This window comes from Prionailurus bengalensis, chromosome C1, assembly GCF_016509475.1.
Source record: "Prionailurus bengalensis isolate Pbe53 chromosome C1, Fcat_Pben_1.1_paternal_pri, whole genome shotgun sequence".
NCBI lineage: Eukaryota > Metazoa > Chordata > Mammalia > Carnivora > Felidae > Prionailurus > Prionailurus bengalensis.
In genome coordinates, this window is record NC_057345.1 from 127795958 (window position 1) to 127816502 (window position 20545).

General features: G+C 37.1%; 1 protein-coding gene across 34 annotated transcripts in view; it reads left to right on the forward strand.

Moving 5' to 3' along the window:
• Positions 1 to 20545, forward strand: part of R3HDM1 (R3H domain containing 1) — a 208592-nt gene that overhangs the window by 158539 nt on the left and 29508 nt on the right. For all 34 annotated transcript variants that reach the window (XM_043573293.1, XM_043573307.1, XM_043573308.1 and 31 more), the window contains one exon: positions 1226 to 1377. In XM_043573293.1, the coding sequence (XP_043429228.1) occupies positions 1226 to 1377 (152 nt within the window). The remainder of the gene's footprint in view (positions 1 to 1225; positions 1378 to 20545) is intronic.

Genomic DNA, 20545 nt, shown 5'->3' on the forward strand with positions numbered 1-20545 from the left:
ACACACGTAAAGTTCTTAGAATGGAACCTGATGTGTGATGGTAACTAGTCAGTAATATTAACTTCCATTGTCATCGCTATCCTACTATTACTACTATTGATACTACCATTGCTAACATCATCATCATCATCATAACCTTTAGAAGCTTTTACATTGGCCCTATTTACCAAAATCATTATAATCCACCCGTTATGTTGTGGCACATTTATGAATTAAAAACCCATTAGAACAACAACATCAGAAGAGCCAATTGTGTCCATGGTTTCTATTTTAGAAAGTAGAGAAACCAGTGTACTGAGAAACCCATTCTGTTCATGTGGTTTCTATGTAGATAATATAGAAAACAGAACTGAAAGATCTGCTATTCACCAGATGCCTACTGTGCTAGATCCTGTAAATAGAGACTACAGTGGAGATAATGCCTCCCATAAGATGGAGGTAGTATCCCATTTTTTCAGATACGAAGCTGATGATCCTCAGAATAGTTAAGTCATTTGCCCAAAGTCTCATAGATAGCCAAGGAATGGAGTCTATACCATGTCTGTTTATCTTAAGCTCCAAAAGTCACACTCTTTATGATGCAGTGTATCTCCCTGGTGCCCTACCTGAGTTTTACTTAGCTCTGCCTGAGACAAACTGTATTGTATTACTTTTTCCACATCAAATCATCATCCATATTTGGAAATGTCATCAGTGTTTGGAAACCGTTTCTTTTTTTTTTTTTTTTTTTTAGTTTATTTATTTTGAGAGAGAGAGAGAAAGTGCATGTGAGTGGGAAAGAAGCAGAGAAAAAGGGAGAGAGAGAATCCCAAGCAGGCTCTGCACTGTCAGCACAGAGCCCGACCCGAGGCTTGTACCCAGAAACTGAGATAATGACCTGAGCTGAAATCAAGAGTCAGACACCTGACTGCAACACTCAGGTGCCTCTGGAAACCATTTCTTTTTTAAAACAAGTTTTACTTAAGGACATAAGTCACATTTTATGTTTATAACCTAATACATCTAGCCTACTATACAACTGATAAAGGCTAGCCAAAAATAATAGCTGGCTGAAAAGAACAGAAATAAAGTTGTGGTACTGTAGCTAATTTATCATGACAGCCGATTGGCAGTTTTAGCTTATTCCTAAATGTTGATACTGGAAAAGTTTATGGAGGCTGGAGACATTAACATTTGCCAGATTTTGAAGAACCTTTTTCCCTTTAAATTGTCTTTCAAATTTTAGGTTTCACTGCCTCAAAGTTCTCAAGGAATTGCCCATCAGACTTATCAGCAGCCTGTTATGTTCCCTAATCAGTCTAATCAAGGATCTATGCCCACAACAGGAATGCCAGTTTACTATAGTGTCATTCCTCCTGGTCAGCAAAGTAATTTAAGGTGAGTATGACCAAGAAACCTAATCCTATAGCTTCTCATTGTTTATCATGATTATGGTCTGTTGCTAATTTTAAAATTGAGTAAAGAGCATGACCTGAAGTGATTGTCTAATATAGAATAGAAAAACTATGATAGAGTCTACTTTTCTAATAGTTCTTTTAACAGAATCAGTATATGCAAAACATTTCATATGTAAACTGAACAAGAGTCAAATCGTCTCTCATGTGCCTAAAAGTAGGCAATTCTCCTCTTAACCAGTAGTTGGCCATAGACCTTGGAGTTTGGAGCATTTAATATTTAAGGTTTTTGTAAGGAGTCAGGGGAGAATATTTCTTGTGTATAACCTTAGCAGCAAAATTTCTTAACTGAAATTTTTCAGGCTACAGGGAACTCATTTTTCATCAGTAAGAGGAGACAGGCATATAGAAGAAGCAAATGATAATAGCTCTGTGTAAAAACAAGTTATGAAACTACTTCTTTAGCTGCTTCAACTTGGAAGAACAGAAGCTTCTCTGATAAGCCTAATGTGATATAAATAGTAATCTTCCTTTGAATTGGGTAACTTTAGTCCATTATTCAGAAAGTATTACAGTCTTTGATTTATTCTCATGACATCCCTGTAAGGTTGCCAGAGGAACTGCATTGCTCTTTTCAAGAAGGAAGACCTAAGTTTTCATTGCTGGTTAGAGGTTGGCACCGGTTATGGTTACCGGTGATGATATTTAGGGGTGAGAGAAGGATTGACAGACGTGTTTCATTGAATCTACTTGGGAGAATGGAGACTTGGCTCTCTTATTTGTTACCAGACACAACACACACACACAGAGGACACACACACACACAGAGGACACACACACACACACACACACACACACACACACACACACGATTCGCTTATTTCCTTGCCCTTTCCAGCTCTGTGACTGTCGCAGATTGAAGAGGCCCAGGATTTTTAATTAGCAAGTTGGTTGTGTCTTTGAGGTAGAGCAGCTACAAACTGAAAATAGAAATGTGTACTGTGTTTGGGGTGCCTGGGTGGCTCAGTTGGTTGAGCATCCAGCTTCGGCTCAGGTCATGATCTTACTGTCCCTGCATGTTCAAGCCCCACACCGGGCTCTGTGCTGACAGCTCGAAGCTTGGAGCCTGTTTCAGATTCTGTGTCTCCCTCTCTCTCTGCTCCTCCCCCACTCATGCTCGCTCGCTCTCTCTCTCTCTCTCTCTCTCTGTCAAAAATAAAATAAACGTTAAAAAGTTAAAAAAAAGAAATGTATACTGTGTTAAATTTCCCATTTGTTGTGTAAGTTTAAATTCTGTAAATAAGGAGAAATGCTCCCAATCTGAACTTCTTTTTCTGATTTATGTAAATTTGGGGTCTGTAATGCCAGTTCAGGATTTCAGTTGTCAGAAGCAGAATTTTGTGCTAACACAAGTGAAATGGATGGTGTGAGAATGGCTGTGAATTATCTGCTTTTTGAACCAAAGTGTAACGTTTTGTTGAAGCTGAGAGAAGGGGATATTACTTAATACAGTGACTTATTTGAGATCAAAAGACCCCTGCTTTTGTAAGTTTTATAGGCTTGCATGCTGGGTAGAGGGGCTTTCTTGAAAGAAGATCAAGTCTAAAAGGACCTATAAAGATGGCTTAGACTTTATAAAAACTTTCCCATGTTATATTTATCATTCCTTTGAAACAAAAGCAATCTTGTCTCGACTTCCGAGGGAGCTGGCCCTGGGAGTGTCTATAGATTGGAAAGAGCACAGCTCTGTACTACCCACCCCTAAATTCAACCTTATTTTAAGAATGATGGCAGGATGGGGCGCCTGGGTGGCTCAGTCGGTTGAGCGTCTGACTTCGGCTCAGTTCATGATCTTGCGTTTTGTGAGTTTGAGTCCCGCATCGGGCTGTGTGCTGACAGCTCAGAGTCTGGAGCCTGCTTCGGATTCTGTGTCTCCCTCTCTCTCTGCCCCTCCCCCACCCATGCTAGCACACGCTGTCTCTCTCTCTCTCTCTCTCTGTCAAAAATAAAAATAAACTTTAAAAAAAAATGGTGGCAGGATCTAAAAACCGTCAAGTAGAATGCTAATAACTACACTTTGGAAAGAACCATATGAACTTTTAGTTCCTGGTCCTGCTTCCACAAGAAAATAAAAATATGGGGAGCTGGCCTTGGCCTGAGGAATAGCTTGGAAGCCCAGCAATTAAAAGAGAACTGAGATCCCCCTCCAACTTTAATCTTGAGAAAAACTTTTGGGAATTACTCAGTTTAGTGCATAGACCTAGAAGAGAAGAGTAAGAGAAGTTTGAAATAAGCTAGCTGTAAATTGACAGTAGTGATTGGTTACTATGTAACAAACTACATTGATCTCTTCCAACTACAGATTACCAATGTGAGAAATGGAATGGATGGCACATAAAGCAAGAATGTATATCCTGTCATACTTTTATCCTGATACCTTTTATGCTAGTTATTAGGTAGGAGTGTAAGTCGTACACAGAATTGATTAAGGATACCTTTGAGTGGAAAACCTCTGTAACTAACGTTATTTTTTTTTTAATTTTTAAATTAAAAAAAATTTTTAACTATAACAGCATTTTAAAAAATGTAACAGCATTCTTTACTGAAATTTTATTGGTGATTCTGGGCAATATTTAATAAGCAAATTGCTATAATATTTCAGATTTCCAATGTAAAGATCAACTGTTGGCATTTATTAATTAGATGATTGTATTACAATCCAAGGGCTAATATTATAGAGACCATTCCTTCATATATCTAGATTTGTTCTATAAATTATATTTTATTTACATATTCCAGTGTTTACATGCAGAGCAGAGGTTTATCTGAATATTTCAGCACCTAGAGCAGGGCCTAGCCCAGGGTAGAAGCTCGGTAAATGCATAGTGAATTGAATACACTTCTTTAATGACAGAGGCCAACTTACACTATGTATTGGTACATATATATTATTCTCAATTATGTACAGTTATTGGCCTTAATGTTACTATTTTGTGTCTGCAACCTCTATATGCTCTTAAATTTTTCGTTAATATTTTTACTACAAAATAAATTATACTTGCTGGCACAAGTTAAATGATCAATACAAAGGTGTGTAAAATGAAGGCTAATCATTAGGCCCCACTCTGCCCTCACCTCCAGGTGACCAGTGTTCACGTTCTAGAGTGTGCATTCTGTCACATTAGCCTCCTGCCCAAATAAATACATACACGTCTAAAAAACACAGGTATTGAAATTAGGTTAGGTGGTAGGTTCTAATGAAATAGACAGTATCTTGTATTCAGTCTTTAACAATGTATTGTGAAGATCAGATTAGTAAGATTCAGTGTCAGACATTCTTGTTTTGTGTGTTTGTTTTTTCCTCATTTCATCACAAACATAATTTTACGTAAATAAAATCATATGCAGGCAGTATTTTGTTGTTCTGATTGCCTTCTCTCCCCTGACCCTGTCAACGAGATCATTTTCCATATACACACATGTTGGATAACCCATGTTTCTCTCCTGGTTTGTATCCTTCCTCACTTCCTCCTTGTACCTAATCATATGGCAACACAGATAATGGGTATGGTGACACAAGTAAGATAGATTAACACAGACATAAAATGGAATTTATAAATAGTTTAAAATATAAAATGTCTACAACTTGCATTTTTTTAAATATACAACCATATCATGTTTGAAATATGAGAGAATTAAATCTTTCAAATTTAGTAATATGACTGATAACAGATTTTTTTTTCAGCTAGCTTCATTTCTTTATTTTAAGATACTGCTTATAACTTCTGCCATTTTCTCAGGAGTCCAAATGTATGCCCTGTTCCTTAAGGCTCTTCATCATGGAATCTACCTGATTTGATATCAGGTTATGAAGAGGTCTAACTTAGGTACTTTTTATAGATAACTGAATCTTGTGCCATGAGGCGTTAATTGATTGGGGGGGGGGCATTAGATGGTTAGAAAAAGATAAGCTAAGGGGGGCCTGGGTGGCTCATTTGGTTAAGTGTCTGACTTTTGATTTTGGTTCAGGTCACGATCTCACGGTTTGTGAGATCAAGCCCTACATCTGTGCTAACTGCACCAAACCTGCTTAGAATTCTCTCTCCCTTTCTCTCTGCCCCTCCCTGCTCTCTTTCTCTTTCTCTCTCAAAATAAAGAAACAATTAGAAAAAAATTTAGAAAGAAGTTGAGCTTTGGAGTCAAAACCTGTCTTCAAGCATGTGTGACTTTAGGCAAGTTTTTTAGTCTTTTTGCACTTTGGTTTTCTCATGTGTAAAATAAGAATAATACCTCACAGGATCGGTGTGCAGAATTCCATGTGTAGGACTTTGTGTATGAAAATTATTCTAAAATATAGTATATACTGCCTATGTTCCTAGGTAGAAGACACTGAAAATTGTTAATAAAACTTTTTATTGCTTATTCAGAGCCATAATCCTGAGCATCAGTAATTATGCTCAGTAATTGTTCCCCCACAGAAGTTTGAAGCATGTTGGAGATATTTTCACTTACTTTCTAATATCAGGCTCTTTCTTTGTCACTTATAGTCAGTGTAGGTGCTTTAAATCTGCAGTGGAGTTACTAGAACTAGGTTTTTAAAAAGAAAGGCTGTGAGTCAGATCCTGGAGGGCTCTGCTTTGAAAAAAGGTTTTGGTATCTTTGAGGAGTTTGTGACTTCTGTTTTAATAGTTCACATGCCTTTACCTCATACCTGGATCTGAGCTGTGTTCCAGATTATTGTGCTTGCTGGTCGGACACTTACCCGAAAAGTAGTAGGAACAATGAAAGAAACCATAGAGTATCATTAGTTTGTCCTTGAAGCAGAAAATATTTTCGAATGTTATTCCCAAGTAGACTAAATATAATAAAATGTTAGTTTAATTTCTAAATGACTTGTGTTTTCTATGTGACCAGAATTTACATATTCTTTTCTTGTATGCCAAGCATACTTCTTAAAAGACATTCACTTTGTAGATTTAAGAACATTTATCTTGGGGTGCCTGGGTTGCTCAGTCAGTTAGGCATCCAACTCTTGGTTTCAGCTCAGGTCATGATCTCATAGTTCGTGGGTTCGAGCCTCATGTTGGTCTCTGTGCTAATACCAAGGAGCCTGGTTGGAATTCTTTCTCTCTGCCCCTCCCCTACTTGTGCTCACTCGCTCTCTCTCAAAATAAATAAACTTTAAAAAAAAAAGAAAGAAAGAAAATTTATCCTCATTTACTTCAGTGAATTTGAAATCTGCATTTTTACCAAAACACTAAGCTGAGGAATGAAAAAGTATACTACATTATCCCTTCAGAATAACTTACATAAAGGAAATATATACAGTTGAACATTGTTGTCAATTTGTATTTGCAAAATTGCCTATTCCCTATAATTTATTTATAATCCAAAAATAGATATTTGCAGGCTTTCTCAGCCATTTGAACATATGCACAGAGCAGTGAAAAATTTGAGTCACCCAACGTACACATTCTCAGCTGAGGTCAAACAGGTTAAGTCTTCCACCTTATTTCAGCTCTCATACTGGAAATTTCCTTTTCAGTCTATTTAGTGCTACAGTTTTGGCATTTTTGTGCCATTTGGTAATTTCGCTGTTTAAAATGGCCCCCAGGCATAATGCTGAAGTTCTGTCTAGTGTTCCTAAGCACAAGAAGGGTGTAATGTGTCTTATGGAGTAAATATGTTTGTTCTGGAATGAATTATATTGTTGGCCATCAGCTCAATGTTAAGGAATCAGCACTGTGGCACATCCAGAAAAAGGAAGAAATCCACCCATCTGTAGGTGAGACCACTCCAGAAAGTACTAAGGTAACCTCTAAAATACGTGATGAAGCTATATAAAGATAGAAAAGCAGATAAATTTGTGGATTCATGGGATGACAACCAGTAAGAAAAGCATAATGACAGCATTGTGAGGCCAAAAGCCAAGGAAATTTGTGGTCAAATTACTCTGGGTCAGGAAAGTGTTAAAGCCCTCTCAAATAATGTTTAATAAAGAAATACTGCACACAATTAGTTATTGTAAGAAGTCTACATTAAAGGTCTTTAAACAGATACACTTAAAATTAAGGTTACATGTTGATCAGTTGATGAGGATATTGTGACCAGAGAGGCTCTTAGTAACCCTGTATTTCCTGTAGAGACAATGGCTCGGTAGTTGCTAATTCAGTCAGTGTTCATGTGACTTTTAGAACATAATTATCATGAATAACAAGAATCAACTGAATTTTATGCCTCATACTGTGTTAGACACCATAAAGGCATGCAGAATGCAGTAATAATGTAGAGTTTATATTATCAGTGAGTTTTAATCATTTCTACTGCTAAAGCCTACTAAATCTTAATAAAGCTTTGACTTAATAGTCAAGTAAAGACTATAAAATTTGACAAATCTGTAGCCTTTATTTTTCAGAAGACTATAAAAGGTTTGCTTTCCTCTCTAATGCTAAAGATTCAATCCAGCAAGAATTTACATATTTAAATATGTTTAGATATGGAAGAAAGATAAGACATAGTCCTTGTCCTTAGGGAGCTACAATTTTTTTTTATGGAGAGCTAAACTTACACATAAGAAACAAGTAGGAAGTCCTGCAAAATGAATATAAGGAAGGATCATTTAAGAGCATTAAGGAACACAATATGTATAGCTACTAAGCATTTTGCTAACCAAATGGTATATATAACCTTAGCATTATTACTGTTTGAGCCCTGCCTACCTGGTCAGCATTTCTCCACCTTCTGTTTCAGTCCTTCTAAATTTTTTTTTTTTCAACGTTTATTTATTTTTGGGACAGAGAGAGACAGAGCATGAACGGGGGAGGGGCAGAGAGAGAGGGAGACATAGAATCGGAAACAGGCTCCAGGCTCTGAGCCATCAGCCCAGAGCCCGACGCGGGGCTCGAACTCACGGACCCTGAGATCGTGACCTGGCTGAAGTCGGACGCCCAACCGACTGCGCCACCCAGGCGCCCCTGTTTCAGTCCTTCTAAAATGGGGTTTTGGAGGTGCCTGGGTGGCTCTGTCAGTTAAGCATCCGACTCTTGATTTCGCTTCAGGTGATGATCTCCCAGTGGGTCGTGCTCCACACTGAGCATGGAGCCTGCTTAAGATTCTCTCCCTCCCTCCTTCTGCCCCTCGCCCACTGTGGTGCATACATGCGCTCTCCCACTTTCAAAACATGATTTTTTTTTTTAATTGGGATTTTATTACAGAAAGCTTAGAAATGCAGATAAAACCTTTCTTCCAGAATGTCTTCTTGTCTATACTTTTTACATTTCTAGGAGCTTGTCTTTAAAGTGTCCTTTGAAAAGGATAAGAATGTGTGTTTGTTTTTATTTTACATATAGACAATGAAACATGGGAAAAGTTAACCATAGAATTTAACCTGAAGGTCTAAACTTTTCTACCCTGATTTCTAGAACCCTACCTTATTAACATATCTACCAGTGATTTCTAATCTCATCAGCTTGTTAGAATAACCTGTAGAGCCCTTTAAAAATACTGGTAATAGGGACTCCTTGGTGGCTCAGTCAGTTAAGCACATCCAACTCTTGATTTCTGCTCAGATCATGATTCCAGGGTTATGAGATTGAGCCCCACATTGGATTCGACAATGACAGTACAGAGCCTACTTGGGATTCTCTCTCTCTCTCTCTCTCTCTCTGCCCCACCCCTGCTCGCTCTCACATGCATGCACACGTGCTCGTGCACTCTCTGCGCGCTCTCTCTCTCTCTCTCTCTCTCTCAAAATAAATAAATAAATAAACTTTAAAAAAAAAAAAAAAAACACTGGTCATAACCCCTAGCTCTCTCCATTCTCATTTTACTGTCATGGGCCTGATCTAGATGATTCTTCTGACAACAAGAGTTAAGACCCTTCACCTGCATTAAGCCCTTCTCATCTTGTTTTTATCCACAGAGTTGAGCTGTGTGTAACCATAACCCAGTAATATTTTACACGTCTGCAAGAAAATTATGTCTGTTTATCACTGTTTATTGGTAAACTTTCATCCAAGACACAATGTTTAAAGATAAAACTGTGTAAATTAACCCCATTCCAACAAGTGTACTCAGTTTTAGATTGAAAATATATGTTAAACTCTGACCTTAAAGAGTCCTCATCCATGCACTCTTTATGTTTTTTATTAATGGACTGTAATGAGCTCCATTCTGTTAACAAAGAAGAGGTAAGATTTCTGTAAGAACAGTGAGACTTTGTTTTGAAAAATGTCTTCCTTAGCTTGAGAGTTGCTTAGCAACCTCTTTTTCTTTTTTTGGCAGAGGCTTCTTATGCAGAAAAATAGAATTTGAATTGTTAATTTTATTTTTCAGCTCAACCTTTCACTTATCACTGAGCCAACTTTTTGTTTGGATTAGGTTATGTTGTTATGTATACTGTGATGATTATCATTTTCAGCAAGCCATGTAGTGGTCAGAGAAGCTTAGTTTCACAACTAATCGTGGGATTTGTCTCAGTTTTTTGTATGGAGAGAAGATTAATTCCATTCCTACAATGTCTTCAAAAGTGGCAAGCTAGTTGGATAATATCTTAAAAATGCCCTCATTTTGATGGATTTTTTCTTCCTGTTTTACCTTTCATTTCTCATTTTTGTCTTGAAACTCAAAAGGAGAATATACTTTTGTTTTTGATCTGTCATCTCAAAGAGCTAGCATACACAGAGAGAAACTTGAAGAGACTATAACCTTTATTTTTCAGAACTTGCTAAAAAATGCTTCACAGTATCTTTATGAAATGATGAAAAAGAAAGCCTACTTTTAAGTCCTTTCCTTTTTCCTCCCCACAGTCTGTTTTTCCCCATTTTTATATCCTACTATTCCGGTGGTATCCTCTTTGTCCTACTTCTGAAACCTGTCTTGGATTCATTTTATTTCTCCTAAACTTCTGATTTTGCATTTTAAGTTTTTCGTTTGCCTCAGCCATCCTTTGACATAATTTGATAACAAAGTCTCAGTTTGAACCATATCTTTTCATGAAGTTTTGTTTTTGTTATTAACTAAGAAGTTAACTCCTAGCCTAGAGAAACAAAATGTAATAAGAAAATTATTTGGGGGCCTAAAACATTGGCTTTCCACAACATTCATTTTCTCTTCACTGAATGTAAAATCAAAGCTTTCTACTATTTTTGTAGGCATGTATTTATCAGCAAAATTTATTAGTAAATCAGGTTTCATTGACAGAATGTTAAATGGGAAGGAAAGAAGATGCTATAGCTATTTCATTTTTTGTGAGTTCAAAATGACTCTTAGTAGTAATATTTTGGATTAGAATAATAGTATTTAGTAGGTACTCTTAAAGAATGGAGAGGAAAGCTAACCTTTCATGCAAAACCTCTCCATTTTACACATAAGTAAACTGATCATATTTGTGGCTCATCTTCATTCTCTCTCAGTGGGTTTCTGTTGACAAATACCCAAAATATTTCTCCTACATCTGTATTTTGTCTATTTGAAACAGTCTTTTCTCTATCTCTGATTGTGTGTATGTGTGTGTGTGTGTGTGTGTGTGTGTGTGTGTGTGTATGAGTGAGATACATAGTCATTGTAGAAAATGTGAAAATATAAAATGCTTCAAAACGTAAAAAAAAAGTGTGAAAAATCAAGGGTACCTGGATGGCTCAGTCGGGTAAGCGTCCAGCTTCGGCTCAGGTCATGATCTCACGGTTCGTGAGTTCGAGCCCCGCGTCGGGCTCTGTGCTGACAGCTCAGAGCCTGGATCCTGCTTCGGATTCTGTGTTTCCCTGTCTCTCTGTCCCTGCCCCGCTCATGTTCTGTGTCTCTCTCTCAAAAATAAATATAAAAAAAAATTTTTTTTAAGTGTGAAAAAGCAGATCAACTACAGTCTCACCACTGAGAGATAATTACTGTTAAATTTTGGTACACTTCTCAAGTCATTTCTCAGTACATACCTAATATGTAAACTTTGGTAGGAATTATGTGTTTTAAACAGTGTATTTTCTGTAGTTTTAATTGCATTATTCATCAACTTTGGCTTACCAATTAAACCATATAAAAATACATGCTATAAACTTTTTAGTTTCTACCTTATCCATTGCCCTTTGTGCAAACAGTTATTATTCACCAAAATAATCACTGTTTAGACTTTGGCATGAACCTTTCTAACACTTCTACTTCTTTTAAATAGTTATGTGAAAGACTTGTGGTTTAGCAAGAGAGCATCGTTGTTTTTGTTTTCATGTAGAGAGGTTAGGAATGTTTTTATTTGTGATACTGTGAATTTTTTTGCACATGTGGAATTATTTTCATAAATCTCTTATTCTGCAGCTTGCTTTTTTTCATTAAATATTACTTTTGAATATCTTTCCACAGATTATTTGCATCATTTCTTTTAGGTTAGAATAGAGAGAAGCCACCTTGTAAGAGATCAGGCTAAGGAATTTGTGTTTAATAAGCTGTTGTTTTTAATTAGGGTAGTAAAGTTGCTGAGATATATTTGAATTAAGCTGAAAACACAAGTAGAAGGATCCCCTAATACTAGCAAGCATCAGGTGGCAGGGTCCTTACCTGTGGTGGTCACAGTCAGAAGGGGATACATCTAGGAGGCCTTTTGAAAGAAAATACAAATATTTGGTGATATTATAAGTGAGGATTAACAATTTCAAATATCTTGATGGAAAATGTTTCACTAGCAACAATAGAATGTCAGGGTTGGAGAGTCACCTGGATGGCTCAGTCAGTTGAGTGTCCAACTTCGGCTCAGGTTATGATCTCGCAGTTTGTGAGTTCAAGTCCCACATGGGTCTTGCTGCTGTCAGCCTGTCAGCGCAGAGCCCACTTCAGATTCTCTGTCCCACTCTCTCTCCCTTCCCTTGCTTGTGATCTCCCAAAAATAATTAAATATATTTTTTAATTTTTTAAACATTGGGGTTGGAGATTGGTGTAATTATTATTGGGATATCATTTACTTAAAAATACCTACTAGAGGGGTGCCTGGGTGGCTCAGTTGGTTAGGCGACCGACTTCAGCTCAGGTCATCATCTCACAGTTTGTGAGTTCAAGCCCTGCGTCAGACTCTGTGCTGACAGCTCAGAGCCTGGAGCCTGCTTCAGATTCTGTGTCTCCCCCTCTCTCTGCCCCTCCCCTGCTCACACTCTGTGTCTCTCTGTCTCTCAATAATAAATAAACGTTAAAAAAAAAAATTTTTTTAAACACCTACTAGATCTAGAGTCAAGAAAGTTATCAATAACAGGCCAGAGAGGAAATATTTTAGGCTTTAAAGACAAAAATATAAAATTGTTGATACTATTTTAGGTATTTATATGAAAGAAAATAGATTTCCAAAGAAATTTTGTTGACAATATTCAAAATATAATAATAATTGAGGACATTTTTTATTTAATACAGGCCTACTAATGCAGTGAATAGAATTACTTTAGGTAGGGAGATAACATTTCATTTAATTAAGGGGCTCAATAAAAAAATCAAAAAATAAAAAAAGGGGCGCCTGGGTGGCGCAGTCGGTTAAGCGTCCGACTTCAGCCAGGTCACGATCTCGCGGTCCGTGAGTTCGAGCCCCGCGTCGGGCTCTGGGCTGATGGCTCGGAGCCTGGAGCCTGTTTCCGATTCTGTGTCTCCCTCTCTCTCTGCCCCTCCCCCGTTCATGCTCGGTCTCTCTCTGTCCCAAAAATAAATAAATGTTGAAAAAAATTTTTTTTAATTAAGGGGCTCAAAATGAGTGTTTTCTATCAAACTGACTGCAAATGTTTGTCAGTAAAATTCATTCTTGGCTTGCAGGCTATTCAGAAGCAGACACTGAGTCATACTTGACCCAATGGCCATAGTTTGCCAATACTTACACTAGATGATTAATAGCCAGCAGTAGGAAAGACCAATAGGAAACAGTCTGAAATGAAGGCTGACTGCACAGGAAAAGAGGAGTAGAGAAGCCAACATACAAGGAGATTTCAAAGATTAACAGATATTGCTAGGAAAGATGAAAACCATTAGAGGGAGAAGACATTGGATGTAACAAGAAGAGGTCATTTGCAACATTGCAGACAGTATGTAGTAAATTAGAGAACTCTGAGAAGGAAATGACAAGTTTAGATAGTTCATGAAGTCTTGTGTATAAAAGGTCCAGAGCATTTATCCAAAAATAAGTAGTACTTTTTTAAAGGATAGAAAAGAAAGAACTTGTATGAAGGAAAAATTCAGATTAAAAAAGTGTATTTTTTAAACTGTAAGGGAAAAGTAAATCTCTTCATTTTCCCTGCCTACTTTTTGAATTGTTAGATTTTCACTGTTTTCTTCCCCATGTAAATATTAAGCTTTTCCAAATTGTTTTTAAAAATCCAGTGATGTTCTGCACAGCCCAAGATTTGGAAGGGCTTTCAATTTTATTTGGTATTCCTCCAGGCCATAGGTAACCTAGATAACATGCAGTCCCCTGAGATAGGCCAAGTTTAGGAAGTGGAAAAGGTTTGACTTGGAAATACCCCTTTGGCATATCCCGTGTATTTTATTTTGTGAATAATTTCTGTGGCTTGGAAGTGTACTGACTTTGTATTTCGCTTACTGGTGTTGCGAGCAGTATGAGGCAAGTTGATGAAAGGATATTAAAAATCTTCATCCTCCTGTCTTCCATTTCTAGCCAAGATGGGTATTGGGGACTGAATTTATCCTCCTGCCTTAACTTAAAAACCAGAAAAATTGGGACACCTGGGTGGCTCAGTCAGTTACCCACCTGACTCTTGGTTTGAGCTCAGGTCATGATCTCGCAGTTTATGACTTGGAGCACTCTGCACTGGCAGTGTGGAGCCTGTTTAGGGGGTTCTCTCTCTCTCTCCTCTCTCTGCCCCTCCCCGGCTCGCACACTCTCTCTCAAAATAAGTAAATAAACTTAAAATATTTATATATACAAAGCAAGTTTTCTTCAGACAGTGAGGGACAATAAATCCTGAAAGAAGGAAAATAAAATGAGTCTCATCAGTGCCCCAGCTTGCTGCCTTGAGAGAGTTTCCTAGCCACTACTCAAGGAGGGGGCCCAAGCAGTCTCTCTAAATTAAAGAGATGGGAGGTAGGAGTGCAAGGTGGCTAAAGTTTACAGGGCAGAGTGCTGAAGAGAAGAGACTACCAAGAGAAGTCTGTGGAGATCTACAGAGGGACCCTTGGGAGTCTAATAGATTCCTGCCTAGTGCTTGTATGTACAAAATCCATCCAAGGCCAAGAGCAGGCAGGACAATCCCTGGAGCTCACACAAGGATGGGAATAGTTTATATTCCTACCAGCCAGAATGTCTAAACCTTATTATATATGAGACATTGAGTAGAGGATCTAAAAGGACACTGTCTCACTAGTGGGGGAACATTAGCCCTAGATTAAAGGCTGCTCTGGTCATGCCTAAAGAAAAGCAAGACTCAAAAGGATTAAATGATTTCTGGGTAACTTAACTGTGACTCAGGGCAAAGTTCAAAAATACTGTTTAAAAAATACAAGAGTATCCAACACTCAACAAGATTAAAGTTAACAATGCCTGCCATCAAAAAAAATTACCAAGTATGGGAAGAGGTAGGAAACTAAGGCCAATAATGAAGAGAAATATCAGCTAGTTGAAACCGATTGCAAAACAATGTCAATATAAAAATCAGAGAGGGAAAAAAATGAATAGAACATCAGTGCTCCTAAAGGGGCCTAATACATATGTAATTGGCATCCTCAAAAGAGAGAAAAGACTAGAACAAAAAAATATTTGAATATGTAATGGCTGAAAATTTTTTTAATCTAATGAAAATTATAAACCCACAGTTCCAAAAGAAAGTTCAGTGATCCCCAAGCAAACAAAACATGAAAGAAAAAAACTTCTAAAATAAGTGGTAAAGAGAAAATCATAAGACGAGCCAGAGAAAAAAAGACATTACATAAAAGGAAACAAAGGTAAGAATGGCAGCAGACTTCTTGCTAGAAACCACACAAGCCAGAAGACAGTAACACAACATCTGTATTTGAAGTAGTGAAAGAAAAAATCTAGAATTATACCAGTAAATTTATCTTTTAGAAACAAAGCTGAAATGAAGACAATTTCAAATGTACAAAAACTGAATTAATCACCAACTGACCTGCACCACAAGAATTGTTAAAGGAAGTCTTTCAGACAGAAAATTATGTCTGATGGAAACTGGCCCCTGTGCAAAAGAATAAAAATAAAAAGTCAAGCAGTATACTGGCTCAAAAAGTTGAGTATCTTAGAACCATGTAGAGAATATATCAAGAATTCTCAAACCCTGGTTAAAACAAAAACACACCTTGGGAAAGTTTGTTTAAAAAGTTAAACTTAAACCTACTCTGTGACCCAACTATTCCACTTCTAGGTATTTAACCAAGAGAAATTAAAACTGGAACCAACCCAAATGTCCCGCAACAACTGAATGGATAAACAATTTGTGTTACATTCATCATTGGCATATTACTTAGCAATAAAAAGAATGAACTATTGATATATACAACATGGATGAATTTCATAATTATCCTGAGTGGAGAAAAGCCAGACAAAGGTATATACCATATGATTCCCTATATATGAAACTCTAGAAAATGCAGCCTAATCTCTTGCGCAAAAGCATGTCAGTGTTTGCGCAGGGTACAGTTAAGGGGGAGTTAGTTGATGGGGAAGAAAGGAAGGAGAAACTACAAATGGGCAGAATGCAACTTCTGGGGTTAGTGATGGTTTCAGGGTATACATATGTCACAACTCTTCAAATAATACCCATAATGCACAGTTTATTTTCCATCAGTTATATCTCCTTAAAGCTGTAAAAAATGATCTTCGTCTCCTTTGCTAATAGTTTGAGCAAAGACCAGTTTTATTTAAAATGAAGAGAAAAGCTGCAAAACTAACAAACCTTTAAAAACAAGTATTTTTAAGGAAAAATGTATACCACAGGGCATTTAACAGAGGCATAAAAGTCATTTTTAAAAGCTTTTAAAGAGGTAAATGCCTGAAAATAATTCCAACAATATAGGTGCAAAACCTTTGTGCAGAAGACAAACATGGTGAGAAACTAAACATCTTTGATGTTGAAGATGTGCACACCCTGTGGTTTAGCAGTTTTGCTACTAGGTTGATAACCTTAAAAAAGAAGTCAGTAGTGTCCCAGAACCCAAATATGATTCACAAGCTAAGAATGGTTTTTAAATTTTTAAAGGATCATTTTAAAAAACAAGAATAAGCAATGGAGGCCACATATCCCACAGAGCCTAAATATGTATACTAGCTGTTCCTTTACAGAAAAAATTTTCCAGCCTCTACCTTAAAACCTTAACAGATGTGTGTCAGAGAGACCTGTACATGAATGTTTGTAGCAGCCACCCAAATAGAATGGATAAATGTTTTATTGTGTATCCATTCAGAGCACAACTATGCAACAATTTGAGGTGTATGTGGGGCTAAGGTATGGGGACTTCTAAGATATTAAGTGATATTTTGTATCTGTATTCGAATGGTTAATTTTACAATTCTTTGAACTGTGTAACATATTTTTGGACACTCTTACATATATATTTCAAACCCCTAAAAAGTAAGAAAAGCAGTTGAAGGTAGATTTAACTATGGGGGAAGGCTTTAAGAGATAAAAGCCAAATGAATGAGAGGAGAGGAAATCAAGACTACTTTTGAGAATTGCTTTCATAAAAGGGAACATTGAATTGAGATAGTACATGGGAGGGGAAAGGAGGTCAAGAGAGAATGTCTTTTCTTGGTTGGAAAAAGAAGTGTTTGTATATTGAAGGGAAAGACAGTAGAAAGATATGCCTCTGCAGGATGAAGAGGGGGAGTTGTAAGGTCCCCAAGGAGGGGGAGAGCCAGCATTCAAAGGGAAGTACGTTAGCCTTAGGTAAGAGTGCAGAGGATTCACATATGGTAAATAGAGGAAAAGCAAAGTACATAAGTTAGATTTTTGGTAGAGGGATAGGTGCAGAAATGGGTTTATGGAAATTCTTTTCACATAGCTTTTTTTTTTTCTACTGACTTAGGATTTAAGGTAAGAAGTACATTATCAAAACATAGATGAATATTGGAAAGTTTTTTTTTTTTTTAATTTTTTTTTTCAGCGTTTTTTATTTATTTTTGGGACAGAGAGAGACCGAGCATGAACGGGGGAGGGGCAGAGAGAGAGGGAGACACAGAATCGGAAACAGGCTCCAGGCTCCGAGCCATCAGCCCAGAGCCTGACGCGGGGCTCGAACTCACGGACTGTGAGATCGTGACCTGGCTGAAGTCGGACGCTTAACCGACTGCGCCACCCAGGCGCCCCTTGGAAAGTTTTTTAATGTAAAGATGCAGTACAGTTACATTAAGACAGATTTCAGAAGGAAAGCAGCAAGATGTGGGGAAATGTTACAAGTATGTCTGATAGAAGCTTATTATATAAGATGTTTTTACCACTTCTGTACTAGAGTAAGAACAGTGAGACTGAACAAACAATTCATGGAGATAAATAGTTTACTCATTTCACAGAAACTAATAGTAAATTACCACATGAGAATATGTTTACTCACCAGCAATCTAAGAAATGAGAATTAAAGCAACTTTAACAAAAATGGAAGATAAGACAGTTAAAGTATTCTGCAAAGAGACAGACTTTGCTGGTTGCTAGGCATATGAAAAGCCCACTTTTCTATAAATCAGTCTGATGACATTTAGCAGAACACAAAAATGCTGTACTTTTTTATTCTGTAATTATATCTCTAAAAGTCTACCACATATTTAATCCACTCCCAAAATTAAAATTGCTGCAAAACAAGTTTACAACAGTGCTGTTAATAGGAAAATCTAACAAAAAAGATCCAGAAGAGTATGTGGAGCATAGAGAGCATAGTCAGTGGTATTTTAACGTCATATGCTCACAGGTAGCTACACTTATGGTGAACATAGCATAACATATAGAAAAGGTATATATCTGAAACTAATGTAACATTGTGAAGTATACCTCAGTTTTAAAAGTTTTTTTTTAAGTCCACAGAAATATTGAATAACCTTTGAATAGTTCTTAATTTTAATTTTTTTTCAATATATGAAATTTATTGTCAAATTGGTTTCCCTACAACACCCAGTGCTCATCCCAAAAGGTGCCCTCCTCAATACCCATCACCCACCCTTTCCTCCCTCCCACCCCCCATCAACCCTCAGTTTGTTCTCAGTTTTTAACAGTCTCTTATGCTTTGGCTCTCTCCCACTCTCACCTCTTTTTTTTTTTTTTTTTTTTTTTTTCCTTCCCTCCTCCATGGGTTTCTGTTAAGTTTCTCAGGATCCACATAAGAGTGAAAACATATGGTATCTGTCTTTCTCTGTATGGCTTATTTCACTTGGCATCACACTCTCCAGTTCCATCCACGTTGCTACAAAGGGCCATATTTCATTCTTTCTCATTGCCATGTAGTACTCCATTGTGTATATAAACCACAATTTCTTTATCCATTCATCAGTTGATGGACATTTAGGCTCTTTCCATAATTTGGCTATTCTTGAGAGTGCTACTATAAACATTGGGGTACAAGTGCCCCTATGCATCAGTACTCCTGTATCCCTTGGGTAAATTCCTAGCAGTGCTATTGCTGGGTCATAGGGTAGGCAAAGATGAAGTCAAGCTTTTGCTTTTTTTTAATTTTTAAATGTTTATTTTTGAGAGAGAGAGAGAGAGAGAGAGAGAGAGCATGGGCAGGGGAGGGAGAGAGAGGGAGACACAAAATCCGAAGCAGGCTCCAGGCTCTGAGCTGTCAGCACAGAGCCTGATGCAGGACTCAACCTCACAAGCCATGAGATCATGACCTGAGCCGAAGTCGGACACTTAACCAACTGAGCCACCCAGGCGCCCCAACTTTTGAATAAAATATCACTTTCCTATATTTATGCTGGGCTAATTAAGTTTGGTTTACATTTATAATGAAATTTGCTTAGTTTGGCACACATGTTAAGTCAGACATTGGGACCAAAGGGTCTCGAAGTGTTCTGTGTTAACCACTTCAGTTTTTTTTAATTCAGAAACATTAAATGTGTGATACTCAGGCTATCACACTCCCCAAATGGATTATGTTGATTAATTACAGCATCTTTGGGGAACACAGCCATGCATACTAAGTAATAAGTTCAGGCAGTTTTCTTAACTACATTGGCAATAAGACATCAGATAGTTAAAAAGGCAGAAAACCAAATGACTTCCTAGCACACCTTGCCAACTGTTCATAAATTGTCAAAGATAGCATCTTTAGTAGCCCCTAAAAGCTGTACCATATGTGGAGCTTGCTTCTCAAATGAGCTAATTACTGCTTGAGAAGAATACACTTAGTCTTTGTCTCCCATCAAAAAAGTAGTAATATGAAATAAATCATGATGTTTGCAAAATCATAAAGATAAGATGATGACAATAACATTTTTGTTTAGAATTTCCAGGGTTATTTTAAGTCATCAACCTTCTTGTGGGCAACTTCATGTGATACAACTTCTTTGTGAATACCTTTTATATATACACCATTTTTGTTCATTCTGCCATTTCCCTTATCTTATTTGCAACAGTATTATTGAGATAAAATTCACCTGCTATACAATTCACCTACTCAAAGTGTACTTTTTAGTATATTCACAAATATGCAACTGTCACCACAATCAATTTTAGAACATTTTCATCTCCTCAGAAAGAAACCCTAAGGTGGAAAAAAAGCAATTTTTATCAACAAATCAATGGATAAACAAAATGTGGGTTGTATAGGATATCACCCTTAAAAGGAGGTAAATTATGACATGCTACATCATGGATGAAATCTTAAAGACCTTATGCTGTATGAAATAAGCCAGTTACAAAGGGACAAGTGTTGTATGATTCCACTTATATGAGGTGCCTAGAGTAGTCATATTCATAGAAACAGAAAGTAGAATGGTGGTTGCCAGGGGCTGGGGAAAGAAAGAGTGGGAAGCTGGTATTTATGGAATACAGTTTGGATTTTGCAAGATGAAAAGAGTTCTGGAGATGGACAGTGGTAATGATTGTACAATAATGTGAATGTACTTAATGGCACTGAACTATACACTAAAAATGATTAAAATGGTGAACTATAAGTCACGTGTATTTTACCAAAATTAAATGTTTTAATGTGAATAGACTGATGAAAATAACAAGGAA